General features: G+C 41.8%; 1 protein-coding gene and 1 non-coding gene across 5 annotated transcripts in view; both read left to right on the plus strand.

The window, feature by feature from the left end:
• The window catches only part of GALNT10 (polypeptide N-acetylgalactosaminyltransferase 10), a 79,955-nt gene that overhangs the window by 41,937 nt on the left and 23,994 nt on the right, over positions 1-14,024 (plus strand). For all 4 annotated transcript variants that reach the window (XM_054389139.1, XM_054389141.1, XM_054389143.1 and 1 more), the window contains one exon: positions 3,057-3,223. In XM_054389139.1, the coding sequence (XP_054245114.1) occupies positions 3,057-3,223 (167 nt within the window). The remainder of the gene's footprint in view (positions 1-3,056; positions 3,224-14,024) is intronic.
• TRNAL-AAG (transfer RNA leucine (anticodon AAG)) lies at positions 3,416-3,497 on the plus strand. The gene has a single exon. It is a non-coding gene; the product is annotated as a tRNA-Leu (tRNA).

A 14,024-nucleotide genomic window follows, 5' to 3' on the forward strand; every position in this document is an offset into this window, starting at 1 on the left:
ATAAACCAAGAGTAGTGAGTGTAGCTCCATAAATATTTTAGGCATGCAGCTGAAATGTTTAAACATAGAGATAAATCAGGTAACCGAAGATGCTTGTTGATCAGCCCATACTCAAGTTCTAAGAAATACAGTTTGAGTTTCCTGATGTAAATTATGCCTGGCCTCCATTTACAGGGGCTGCCATAGGCTCTGAGAATTTAAACATCTAAACACTGCCAGTATTTTCTCCTCTGAGGATTTAATATATTACATCACATTCCCCATTGTTTCCCAAAGTTGCTGTTCTCCTATTTAGAGTTCTTTAAAATGCACAAATTCTACCTCCTGTCCCCAGCTAGAATTAGTAAGTGAAGTGTCTGGGTCACCAACAACTTCAGCTGTAAATAATGATGCTATTGCAGCTGGTTTGCTTGTTGCTTGACACATCCTTTCCCCCACTGCAGTGAGTTGTAATTATGGAGGCCTCAAGGAGAGGATAAGCAGGGTGTGTCTAATGGATGCTAGGATTAGCTGGGCAGGGAGTGGGGTTACCTGTAATGGAGATTTGCAGTAAAGGAATTCACAGCTGAAAAGGTCTGTTGTGCATTGCCTTTGCACATTAAAAGGATACCCTTGAAATTATACAGTTTGTGTTATTTGGGAGGTTCATGAGGGCAATTTATAATAGGGGCTGACATGAAGTTCATAAAGATCATTGTAGGTAAAGAAAAAAAGGGGAGCTGTAGTTCAGAGCATTTACTTTTCATAGCCTTTTACATACAGTAAGAGATAATAGAGACTGCTTGGAGGTGTGCCTGTGGACAGCAAGGAGAGTAAGGAGAAGGTGAACTGGGGAAAAAAGCAACATTGGTCCTGTCCTAAGCTTTGGGGCCACAGTTGGGATTCCTTTCAAAAGCTGGCCTGGATAGGGAAGAACAAAGAAGCAGACAATGTGTTTGCTCACTTCTGAGATGGTTTGTGTGGACCTTTATACACCAAATATTGTGTCACCTCTGCTTTCTGTTAACCGTGGGGATTGAGAGGCTGGGGGCAGGTGTGTACTGGACCTACCTGCTGCACACATAAAATTGTTTGCTTCAACAGTCATGTCTTCCCCTGCTAACGTTTCCTTTAAGTGCTTTTGGGGTTTCTAATATTAAATACTAATTTTGCAGGTGTTGTAAAGCAATTGTAGTTGTGGTAGCTGCAGGGAAACAATTTCTCTCTGTGTTTAATGGTTAAACTTAATAGCTAAAGTTTCCCATTTCTTAAAGTTACTCAGAAAATGAGAATTGTAGTTTAAGAAGAGTTAGAAGAGATCTGAGGGCTCTTGTTTCATATTGGAAACAGAATTGTAGCTAGTAGCTATCTCAGAAGGTCAAGATTGCAATGGCAAGAGCTGGATGAAAGCAGTCCATGCAGCTTTATTCTGCATCTTGCATCTGTGCATTGCAGCCGTAGCCTGCAGGCTCTTGGCAGCACCCCAAGACAATTCATTAGACCCAGAATAAGCTACTGTCCTTTCACACAGGCACCAGAGTAACTTCCTGTAACCACAGATTTATTGAGCTTCTATAGCATAGGTGCATCCTTCTCCAGTTCCTGGGAAAGATACCAGGAAAACGCTGCCACAGCCAGAGAATGTTTTGTTCCCATCAGCCCCTCCAGGGAACAGGGAAGGAATTGCTGCCTACATGCATGCTCTGCCTTGTGCACACAGTGAGAACCTTGCTGGTGTCTGGAAGAGAGACTTTGCAGATCAGCTCTGGCACAGGCTATGCGACAGGCCTGGTGATGTGGCACGGCAGGATGTGGACTGTGACCTCCCTCTCCTCATGGAGAGAGGGCAGCCTGCCCTGCTGGCAGCATCACTAATATATTCTAATTCCTCTGTTCATGTAGCCACCTCTGATTTGCACTGGACATGTGGAGTTCTAGGATCCTTACAAGATTTTTGTCTCCTAGGGAACACCTACAGGGTATTCTTTTACTGCTATTGTTTGCTGTATGGCTTTAGGTGTTTCCTGTTTAACAGGGTTCAAACTTTACTTTGGGCCACACCTACAGGAAAATAAACGCTGCACATATTGTTGCAGTTTGAGTTTTCTTCATGAAGTTGCTTTGAAAACACCCCTACAAGGCAAGAAATTAAGGAAATTAATGTTGTGGTAAAATACCCCCAAATTCAAGGTATCCATATGGGGTCTCTGCAGACCTAACTCTCCAACTTTATCCAAGTTCTTTGTGTTCAGAGCTCAGCTATCTTCACTTCTGTCTGCAGAACTGATCCCAGAGGTCAAACTAGACCTGTTGAAAAATGGGAAAGACAAGATAGGTTGTTTAGGAAAAGTATGATTCAAATAATTGTCCAGCATGACAAAGGAAACCTTTGGCAGAGGTTGGAGGTTGATCCATTACTGAGAGGTAGGATTCTTTGTTGAGCAGTTCTTACCATGCAATTATTTTGTCTCTTCTGTGTATTGTTCACAATGTCTTGAACTTCTGGGACTGTTTAGGTCAAGTGCTGTCACACAAAATCCTTACTTCCTCCACAAAATGTGGAGAAAAAAAATATGAAAAACTGAGTGACAAATGTGTGGTATGGGTGATTTGCTTCTCTGAAAACTGGGAATAAGTGAGCTACACCAAGGTACTCATTGTGCCTAGTAGAGATGCATTCAACTGCTCAAGCAACTTTGTAGAAATTCTTCTTCCTAGTGATATTTGAGGCATAAGGACAGGGAAAACAAATACTGTAGAGACTTCTGTATTTTAAGCTATAAGTGGAGTTTCTTTTAAAAGCAGATTCAGCACCTAATAGATACCTTTGACTTCCTGTGTTGCTGTCACTGGCCATTGACATCACATTAACTTCACATGGAAGTTTGATTTGGTTTTGCCAGTAGATTTAATGAGGTCAGCACTGACTTGATCAAGCCTGAAAATTGGTGGGGGTTTTTTAGGTACTTTGGATCAATTTGAGGAGTAAAGAATGAACAAAGTTACTTAATAGTAATTGATATGGAAGCTCTGATGTTTCTTGGCACCACCTTTTGACTTCCTTTGTCTGTGTCCAGCTGCAAGAATAAGCTGTACCTGGAGAAGCTTCCCAACACTAGTGTGATAATTCCCTTCCACAACGAAGGATGGTCCTCGCTCCTCCGGACAGTGCACAGTGTCCTGAACCGCTCCCCACCTGAGCTGGTAGCAGAAATAGTGCTGGTGGATGACTTCAGTGACAGAGGTATGATAATTTATGTGTAGCATCTCCACCGTATTTACCTTCCTCTGCTTAGCAACTTAAGGGATCAAAGAACTTCCAAATACATGCATAGTGACTTCAGGTTTTTTTACTTGCCAACAGCAGAGTGAGTGAACCTTCACAGAATGAGGTTTGGAAGGGCCCTCTGGAGGTCATCCAGACCAACCCAACAGCGGTAGTGTGGCCGAGCGGTCTAAGGCGCTGGATTAAGGCTCCAGTCTCTTCGGGGGCGTGGGTTCGAATCCCACCGCTGCCAGCTGGTGGCTGTCTTTTGTGCCCAGGGGTGTGGTTGAGGTCCCATCCCTGAAGATATTCAAGATCAGACTTGATATGGCCCTGGGCAGCCTGATCTAGTTGGAGGTCTCCTGGTGGGTTGGACAAGATGACCTTTGAGGACCCCTTCCAACCCACTGCAATCTGTGAATCTGTGAACCCCCCTTCCAGAGCAGGTTTACGTAGAGCAGGTTGCACAAGATGGCATCTAAGCAGATTTATTATTGCTCCAGAAAGAGTAAATTTTTGGCTCAAAAGGCCAAACAAACCAGAAGTCTAGCAAAACACTGATGTTCCACATTCAGTTTCTTCTGGTTGAGCTGCTGCTGATGTGAACTGTCCTGCTTTGTGGACAGCATAAAGAGACAAGGAAGCTGGTGTTAATATTCTGCTAAGGGGCTGTGTAACCCTTAACACTTAACCCCAGGGTTAAATATGTGATGCTTGGAATACACACCTCAAAACAAATAAAGGAGTAGTAGCTCATTCATGACGTTCTGCTTTTTGATTTTCTAGATACACAAAATGATAAAAGAAGCCTAGATAAAAGGTTTCCACCTCAGATTGCCCTTGATTTGGCTGACTTTTCTCCTGAATTTCGTGCTCCTGAAAAGTAAATCTGCAACATCAAAAACTTTGACTGCCCTCACTTGCCAACTTGCTTGCAGCTACACTCCTTGCTTTGAACTGCATTGCCAGGAGTAATCAGTTTGGATTGGGTTTAAGAGCTACCTGCAGAGACACGTAGTCGCTGGCATAACACAGCACCACAAATGAAACAACCACTTGTGATTGCAGCAGCAACATGTAGACATAGTTGCTGAATTTACTTATTCTGTAGCAGAAAAGAGAGGGGTCTTTTTCTCTGAACCATTTAAATACTGTGTGATATAAATTAAGCTAGGCTTTGTCTTGTAGTTTTCACTCTTGCTATGGTGGAAAAAGCAATCGAGTGGAGGAGGAACAAATGCCTCTATCACGTAGACATTGTATAGCTAGAAAGACCACATGGAAAGTCCTCTGAAGTAGCTGGTGTTTTCATGTGTTGAAGAGAGTACATGACTTTATAAGGGGTTGTGATCAGATCAAGCAACTCTATTTTCTCTTTTAAAAAATCCTAAGACTCTTTAGATTTATGAGCTACAGAGCTCAAGAGTCCTATTGCTGCAAGTACTCAGCTGAGGGAAAAGAGCACTACACAGATAGTACAGAATATACCTCCAAAATTCTGACACTTAGGAAGCTCCTAAGATGAGCTCAGAAACAGACTTGTGAGTATTTTAGTGTTTTGACCTACACTGACTTTCAATTAAGTCCTACCCAACAGCTATTGTGTTTGTTCTATAGTGTGTCTCTAGTTAGTTTGCAAGCAAGGCATGATGGCTTGAACAAATCAATGTTATATGAAATAAATATTTCTTTAGAGGATTTTCAGACTAAGCTGGGGAGGAAAAAAAAGAAAAAAACCACTCTTCTAACAAGGTCTCTTTATTGCTGCTCAGTGTAGAAGCAAATTAGACAAGCTCATGCTGTAACCACAGCTGAATTGTACAAACAAGTTTCTTTTGAGAGAAATGGAGGTAATGAAATCTGGTTTCCTGTGGATCTATTTTCCTTCTTCTCTAGCCGTGCCCTCCTGACCAGGCAAAAGAAAGCACTCCTGGCTCTCCCATTCCTGCTCCTTGTCAGTCTGTACACGTGCCATTCGTCCAGCTTGCTCTTGCTCTGTTCCACCTGCCTCTGATAAGATGCAGGCTCTTCTCCACCAGCCATCCATCTTTCATACAAAGGTTGTAAGAAGTAGCTGAGATTAACTTGTGCACAGCATCTATTTATAGATGGATATAAAAGAGTACTGGTGTTGGACAGCGAGCAAATTGTCCAGGGAAGAGAACAATACACAGCAAAGAGAGTTTTTTACCCATTGTTTTCCTGTTGGCTCAGTTGATCTGTTCACGTTGGGACAATTACTAATTGGGGTGAACCATTTTTCCTTTGCTGCTGTCAGTTCCGTATCTGTTCTGTAGCAGTCCCTGCTGGATGCTGCTCCTTTTCCTTAATTCCTTAATCATGCTGGGACTGCCTTCCACTCCCCTCCCTGGGTTTAAATAGATCCTTAGTCTTCAGGAGGCTTTTTAAGGCCTAAACACAGGATCTTGACTTGAAAGGCTGCTGGCTACAAATTTCTGTATTTAATCTCTCCATTGTATATCTTTAAAAGAAAAAATAAACCAGATAACACTTTAACCCAATACCCAAGAACTGATAATTTAACTTAGAATCATAGAATGGTCTGGGTTGGAAAGGACCTCCAAAGGTCATCTAGTCCAACCACCCCTCCAGCAAGCAGGGGCATCCTCAACTAGATCAGGTTGCCCAGAGCCCTGTTGAGTCTCACAGGGGTAGGGCCCCAGCCACTTCCCTGGGTAACCTGTTCCAGTGTTCTACTACCCTCATGGTAAAGAACTTGTTCCTAACATCCAATTTAAATCTACTCTTCTGTAGTTTGAAGCCATTGCCCCTCGTCCTATCACTACAGGCCTTTGTAAACACTCTCTCTCCATCCTTCTTGTAGGCCCCCTTCAGGTATTGGGAGGTCATTATTAGGTTTCCCCTGGCACCTTCTCTTCTGCAGGCTGAACAACCCCAGCTCCCTCAGCCTGTCTTTGTAGCAGAGGTGTTCCAACCCAATGAGCGTTTTCATGGCCCTCCTCTGGACCCACTCCATCAGGTCTATGTCCTACTTGTATTGAGGGCTGCAGACTTGGACACAACTTCCCACATTGTAGGTTTGAAAAGGGCACTTTCTTGGATTTGAATTGTTGGGTCCCTTCTCTGGTTATTGTTTCCCATTACTAAATTGAGCAGATGATGAAAACTCTGTGTCTGAGCTGATGGTCTGTGCCTCAGAACTGGTGAGCAGTAAGAAGAATGAGGAGCGATTATCTTTCTTTTCTTTGAAACTCGTGATCGGTCCTCTGCATTGTCTGCAAGGTGGAACACTGCCCTCCTGTTTCAAATGCTAGCCCACAAATTTGTAACAGCATCCTTTCTTCTGAAGTTACAGGATTTCTGCTGAATCTGTTGATAGTAGAGGTCACATCTGAGATCAGAGAGGCATAGTATGAAGAGTAAATGTCAGCTTCTTCCCCAAAGAGATCAGTAAAGAGTCGTCATAAACTCCAGTGCAAAGCAAAAGATGAGAAGGATAATTGCTCAGTAAAAATCCGTTATTGTTTTTATTGAGAGATTGTCCTGCCAAGATAAAATATCAGATATGTTCTGCTATACCTCATGATGGCCTTTCACTTGAGGGTTGTCTAAACAGACCTCCAGCACTTTAATAACTCTTTAAAAATGCTAACCTTCAAGAACTTGGAGACTGTATCCCTCTTGCTAGTGTTTGTTGTGTACTGACTTGTGCTGGAGTTAAACACACTGGGCTTTGCTGAGCTGCACTTAAGGTTCTGTTAGCACTGCTCTCTCATTCTGCACTGACTTCTGTAGGAAATCCATCAGCCACTTTCATCCCTGTGTCTCATACATGGAGAATCTTTGCTTCACATGAAGAGGACATTGGTAATAATAGAAATAGCAAGTATGGAAACCTGGCTGCTGCATACAACAGTGTTTCTTCTGACAGATGTTACTTTCATATGTGTTTTTGGTCTGTTTTCAAGCTTTGAGAGTAAGGATGCTTTGGTGTGACACAATGAAAAGGGTTGAGAAGTTGGCTAACAAAGTAATAGGAGAGTGAAGACAGATTTCTGGGCTAGTTGGTGGCTGCTGTGGTCTGCAGCATACCTGAGAGGCAGCTATGTTGCTTTGCATTATTGGAGCTCTTGAGCAGATGAATCATCATCTGGAAGTGTCAACAGCCATTTATTTCTTAATTTGTTTGAGAGAGACAATTCAGTGACCTTTAGCAATAAACATTTTTCAACCAAAAAAGGCTATCCTGATGAAATTGTACCAGAGAGCAGCGAAAGCTTTACAAGTCCTCCTTTTGGAATGTTTCCTTTACTTTATATTTGAAAAATTAAGACATGCTGGAACAGATTGCTGTCTGAATCATTATTTTTTTGCAGGCCTGTAGTATAATGCAAATGATCAAATATAGCCTTACTTCAAACAAATTTAGTGCAGGATTCCACATCAGCCCCAGTGCTGAGCGAGGCTGCCTGTTGGTTGCATCAGCCTAATGCAGTACTGTGGTCTGTGGTGTCACCTCCAGCTCTGGCACTTGAATCTTTCTGTGTGGGGATTCCCTTTTAGGTTGAGTTAACTTAAGAGAAGCTGCTTTCCAGCATGTGGTTCTCTCTGACAGTGGTGTAGTGAATAAGGCTACCATAATTTACATATTTTTCTCAACAAGGTTAGTTGGGATGTCTGTAATATAAGAACTTTCTTATGAATATAAGCATTTCCAAACAACTGTCAGGATTTCATGTGTAGAAGAATATAGATTACATTGAAAAGGGAGGCACCCATTCAGCAGACTTGGAGAGTAGGAATTAACCTGCTTGGTGGTGTTTGCCTCATCCTGCTAGTTAATGAGAACTGTTAAAGATCACAGATTCACCTCCTTGAATAAACAGCAGCTGTTTCAAGGTGATTCAGACTAAGGCCTTCCCTTCTGGATAAGCAAAAATCAGAATGCAATCCATGTGAGTTACAACTTCAGAGCTCCTGATGGTGAAAAAGCTTAGCTGTGGCAGTCCTGTGTGGGTTTGTGGCTTCACTTGTAATTTCTATAGATATTCTTTAGTTCTAATCTCAGCTAAATTAAGCCTTTTCATATGCTGGCTTGCAGGGTACTAATTATATCCCTGTGAGCTTGTTGTTACCAGAATGGCTCTAAGTAAACTAAAATGCTTTTTTCCATGTGCATCACTTTTCTCCTGGGGACTGTCAGATGTGAACTGTGTTTCCTTTTTTGATTATTTAATTACAATGCTGCTGAGTGGTAATTAGGTTCCATTACATCATAGAAATAGGAGGAGGAGAAGAGAAGTTGAAATTCAGGTCAGTTTGCAACACTGCAGGTTTTTGTGTTGGCATGGCATGTATTTGATGGTAGTTTGCTGTTGGTAGCAAGCAATGTCAGACAGGCAGTTCATGATTTTTCAGGATCTGTTTCAGTCCCTGGATCTGAATCTGGCAGTGAGAAATTGAGCTGCTTATCTCTAGATCATCATCTGGAACAAACTTGGCACTGTGTGTGTCGCAGCCCTTCCTTTAGTGTAAAACATGGGGAGTAGGACCTTTACCTTTTCACCCTGTGCAGCAATCAGAAATTTTAAATTATTCAAGACATTGTAAACCTGCTGTGTGCTGGAAGGCTGTGACTTAATTGCTGAGTGTCATTTAAAAGCAAAATCTTGCTGCATACTTGGGGCTAACCGAGCACAGAGAGGAAAGTGTACATGCCCCACAGGTGGCTCAGAAGAGCTTTGGGTATGGCTGAGCTGCTGGCTTGGCTTAACAGAAATCAGTGGTTGTGGCTAAGTGCTTACATTTGATATAAAAGTCACGTTTCAGCGTTCAGTTGTTTGCATGGTGACTGACAGCCTGCTCTTCCTCATGTTAAGACGACTTTTATATAAATGACAATGTTTTAGAACAAGCTTTGTCCCTTGTTGGAGTGAGAACTGCAGCAGCCGACAGCTCTAAAGCATGCGCTGGATGCAAAGTGCTGTGTTGATACAGTAATAAAGTTGAATGTGGCAGCACTGAAAATACTGCAGTCTCCAAACATCAGGATTGTTCTGGAAGCAGTTAACCTAGCTGGGCTTGGCTGCCTGATGGCTCTGTGTGCCTGCACGGTGGCAATGCAGGGAGACTAAACGTCCTTCTTGCAGTAACCACTCAAACTCTGCAACGTGTGGCTGGGAGGCAAGAGCAGTTTCAGCTGAAGTGTTTAAATGTATTTAACGCAATATGACAATGACATTTGCACAGTCAACCTTTTGGCTTCTAGATTAAGCACAGGATATTTTAGGTTGTGGTCAGCCAAAGGCATGCATATTTGCCTATAGCTGGTTTCTAGGACAAAATTTTGTGACAAGCAAGGTGTATGGCATCTCAATTTTCCCTTGGGGTTCATTAGGGAGCTTCTGCATTCCAGCTTTGTCTGTCTTCCAGGACTACCCTGTCCCTTGAGCCTTATTTTAATTTGTGAAAGTTATATCTATTTAAGAATCCCAAAAATATTTATTTGTTCAGTCACTTTAGAGTTCTTCCTCTTCCTTCCCCACTTTCACTCAGTTTTCTCGTTAGTTGTGTGTTTTCAGCAGGACATTGTGCCTTAAGAATTAGAGCTGCTGTGATGTTTGGGAGACAGCAAAGCATTATGAGCCCAGGCTCTGGCATGTGGCCACTGCTCATCTTTGAAAAGCAGCAAGTGGCTTTTACACCTTTTAATAAAGGAGGTCAAGAAATGTTTTCCTCCTCCACCACCACCACCCCCAAGCAGTGTTATCACAGCTCTTGGTTTTGACCAACATTTTCTCTCTTATTTGTCCTCTCACCTAGGGCTGGTCAGCTTCCCTTTGCTGTGCACTGTAGTGCTGTCTCCACACCATCCTGCAGCTTGCTTGAATGTTTGCTGGCAGGGGAGTCTCAGAGCCTATCCATTCACCAAGTGTCAGATGGAGCCACAGCCAAGCCTCCCTTTTTCCCCTTTAAAGATAAATCCCCGTGGCTTTTTAAATCTCTCTTTATACTGCAGCGCAAGTAGTTCTGGAGGCAGCCATATGGGATGATCTGAATGGAAAAACAAATGTGGGTGAGGCTGCTTGGCTGAACCATGTGCAGCATAATTTGGTCTGAAGGGCAGAAGTCACTGAGGATTGTACTGAAGGGAGAAGGCAAGGGGTGATTGATGTGTCATTTGGTGCAGCATCAGGTATGTAGCAAATACAGCTCTGTTCTATTAACCACATCTGCCAGGCCTTAATTGAAAGAAATCATGTTCTTAGTATCTGAAATAGAAAAGGGTTTAATACTTTGAATTCTTTTTCATCTTTAAATGGAACAGTGAAGGATTTATGCAGCTAAAGAGATTATCTTTTCATCTTTAGGCACATGCATTCTAAAAGTCGTTTTTTTCCCCTCTTAAATGCTCTAAAGTGCATCTGGTTAGTACATCTCTGAATATGGAGTGACTGTGCTTAGGACAAAGTGGTGGCAGGCTTTCTTTCTGAATTATGAATATGATTATCGTAAAGCTTTTTTTTTACCTTAACATAGGGAACTCTGCTTTTCCCCTAACCTACTCTTTATGTTGTTTTCAAGGTCTCTTCTAGAATTTGTAGCAGCTGGTGTCTCAAACAACTGATAAAAAGATTATTTTTGTAAATTATGTCACAGAATAAAGGGATTTTTTTTCCCCTTGCTTTTAGAACTCATTGCAGGATCACCTCAAGCTTGTTTAGATTTCCCATAAATAATGGCTTTCAGGTAACTGTCAGCGAGAGCTCCCCCTTGTATCCAAGAAGATTGGTTCTTGGGAGTGGAGAGATGTGGAAGTTTGAGAAAACAAATGCACTCTTTACGTTCATTAGAATCAAATTCGTTGTTGTGAAACATGCTCATTTTGGTATCTGTTTTTCATTAAGTCTTAGGCTCTTCAGGATGCTCAGCTTGTGGGTCTGGTCATTTGTCTGGTGGTTTAACACTACCAGGTGCATTGAGTCACAGAGGACAGTTCTCAGGCTACAGTCAAGGTCTAAACATTTCACTGTTAAAATGCTTCTGATGGAAGCTGACGACTGAGGTAGGAAGTGCCTTGGCTTTGAGTATCACTGATTCTGGTAGTGGCAGAAATACTACAAAGTGAAACAGACTTCCAAGTCATTTAAGTAGGTCATGACCTACAGCCTAGATGTGGTGGTTGTTTTCCAAACTCAGACGTGACTGCAGGTAGCACAGCAAAGCATTTACACTGGTGTAGAAGTGAGTTTGGTATAGAAGTGAGTTTGTGAACTCACCACTGCTTTGCTTGGTAGTGAGCACCAAATGGACAGCAGCAATGAAATCGGTCTGGTGCAGATGTCTGACTTTGGGTGATGAAAAGAATGATTTGTTGCTCTCCATTTCTGGCAGTGTCTCATGGGTGTGGGATACTTCAGGCAACCAGCAGGGACAGAGCTTGTTTTGGATCCCTAGTGAAATGTGGATGGGGTTCAGTTTTATGTTTTCCTTTTCTGAGTGTTCATTTTCATTGTGTCCAAACACCATTTCTCTACTTGTATACAACCTTAATAAAAGGATCTCTAAAACCTGCAGCATTGTTCATTAGGCAGTGCCTGGAGAGCATTAAAAACATTTTCTCTAGTGTTTTAAGGGACCTGAGGGCCCACTGTAGTTGTTTACTTCAGCTTCTTTTTGGTGACAGCCTAAATTAACTAACTCATTTTCATTATCTGGTATTTACTACTTTAAGATCAGTTGCTACAGCTGAAGGATTCTTCTAGAAAGGAGATGAGGTGGCTTTAAAAAGATCCAGTTTACTGTGACCTTTTTCTCAGATAATTATTGTGTAGTGAAGGATGTCTGGCAAAAGTAAAGTTTAACCTAAATAAATAAATAATTGAGCTGAGTTTCCATTACACCTCATTAAATAAATCTCCCTGCATTGCTTGCTCCTCAGAAACCCTATGCTTGCAGCTTCTATTAGTGGAATTCTGCAGGTAAACAGCTTTAATTTTATTTTTCCTCACCTTGAAGTCCATGTCCTCATCTGCTAGCAGTCAAAACTCCAGATATCTGCCAGCTGCAGTGCAAATCAGCATTTTAATGTTTTACAGCTGCTTCTGTATAGAAGTTAATTAGAAGTGTGATTCAAACACCCTCTGCCAGCACTCATATCTGATGTCTATTATTGGTAATCATGGTTTCTGCTACTTAAGCCTGCATTTTGGGTGGTATTGACAAAGCAGCTGTTCTTACGTAGGGACTTTGATAAAGGTGGAAACTTCTTCACTTGGAAAAAAAATTGGAAGGTAATGCTGCTGCAATTTAAAAATAGAAGTGGATGATCTAAACCACATTCCTGTTCTGTATAATTCTAATTGCAATGATCTTATCTTACTGAAGAAAAGCCTAATCATTCTCTCACTACTGCATCTATTCGTAAATGTTGTGAGGACCACTGCTGCCTATTACCCACAAGCTAAGTAAGTGATGATGTCTCTAGAGGAACAGGGTGGTTTTCCACACTGAACAGTGGAAACCAAGGCTCAAGATTTAAAAGGAGGATACCTTCTGCTGTTGGTCCTACCCTCTCCCCTCTGACATCCAGCTCAAATGAAACGTGTCAGTTGAAAACAGCATTGCCTGAGATGGTTTAGCTTTGGTATCAGCCCTGGATTTGTGCTTCAGGATTTAATGGATTTATTGGCCTCTCTGGCAGACGTGACTGACTTATTGTGATAGTTGCATTTCTTGCCAATAAAGTAAACAAGAGCATTTAGAACTGATGACAAAGAAGTCTAAAGGAAGAGTTAAGTGTGAGTTTGTAAAATACACTTCTGACATGCTGTTTGTTATCACAAGTCAAATGTGTCTGTATTTTTCCTGCAGCAGTATTGATGATTTTTTTTTCATTTGTCAATTCTTTGTTTTCTGATCTCTGACACAGAGTTTGCAAGACAAACAGGGTTGTGCTTTGTCATTTGTGTCTGTTAACACATAGGAGTTATTGTAGCAGTGAAGCATTCTCAGTTTTCCAATATTTCTGCAACATTGGCTGCAACACCGAAGCAAAGATTTTGTAGATCTATACTATTAATTTTAGGTTTGTTTTTCCTCACTTAGGCACTTGAGATCAAGGCCTTTGGACTCCAAAGGGATGCATTCCTATCAAATTAAAGCAACTTTCAAGTAGGTTACATCTTGGACCTAATGGCATCTTCTCTAACAAGACGAAAGTCTGGACTAGAATCTTCTGTTAGTTCTTGTGCTCTTTCTGGAATCTTTCCTGGTTTTGTTGATTTACACAGAGCAAATACTTTCAGGCCAGTAAGTTATATATACATGAACATTACTGATACAGGCAAAGTTGAATCTCAGAGGATTGGGTTGGGTTGGTTGGGTTTTTTTCCTTTTCCCAGCAAAACTCAGTGATTTTTAGGGCTTTAATCTTGCAGCTTTGATATGTTCCAAAATGTTTGAGCATTCACACTTCATCTGCTTGTATCTCCAAATAGTGGCAAGTTTTGTCTTATCACTTGTAGGCTTTAGGTTCATGTCATAATATCCTATGCAGTCCTTGGCTATCACCAGTGACTGACTGCTGGCCAGAAGCAGACTAACCCCTCTAGCACGTCTGTCTCTGTGCTCTGGACTCTGTGGATTGCAGAGGAGTCATGTTCAGTTGGCTTTGTTCTGTCCTGTGAGCAAACTTCTGAAATGCTTTTGCACCTCTGTTTGTCTCCCCAGTGCTCAGAAAGCAGTCAGTCATGTAGATTAAAGGCAATTAAAGACTGATCTCTCACGATTTTTAACT

This window comes from Indicator indicator, chromosome 18 (genome assembly GCF_027791375.1).
Source record: "Indicator indicator isolate 239-I01 chromosome 18, UM_Iind_1.1, whole genome shotgun sequence".
NCBI lineage: Eukaryota > Metazoa > Chordata > Aves > Piciformes > Indicatoridae > Indicator > Indicator indicator.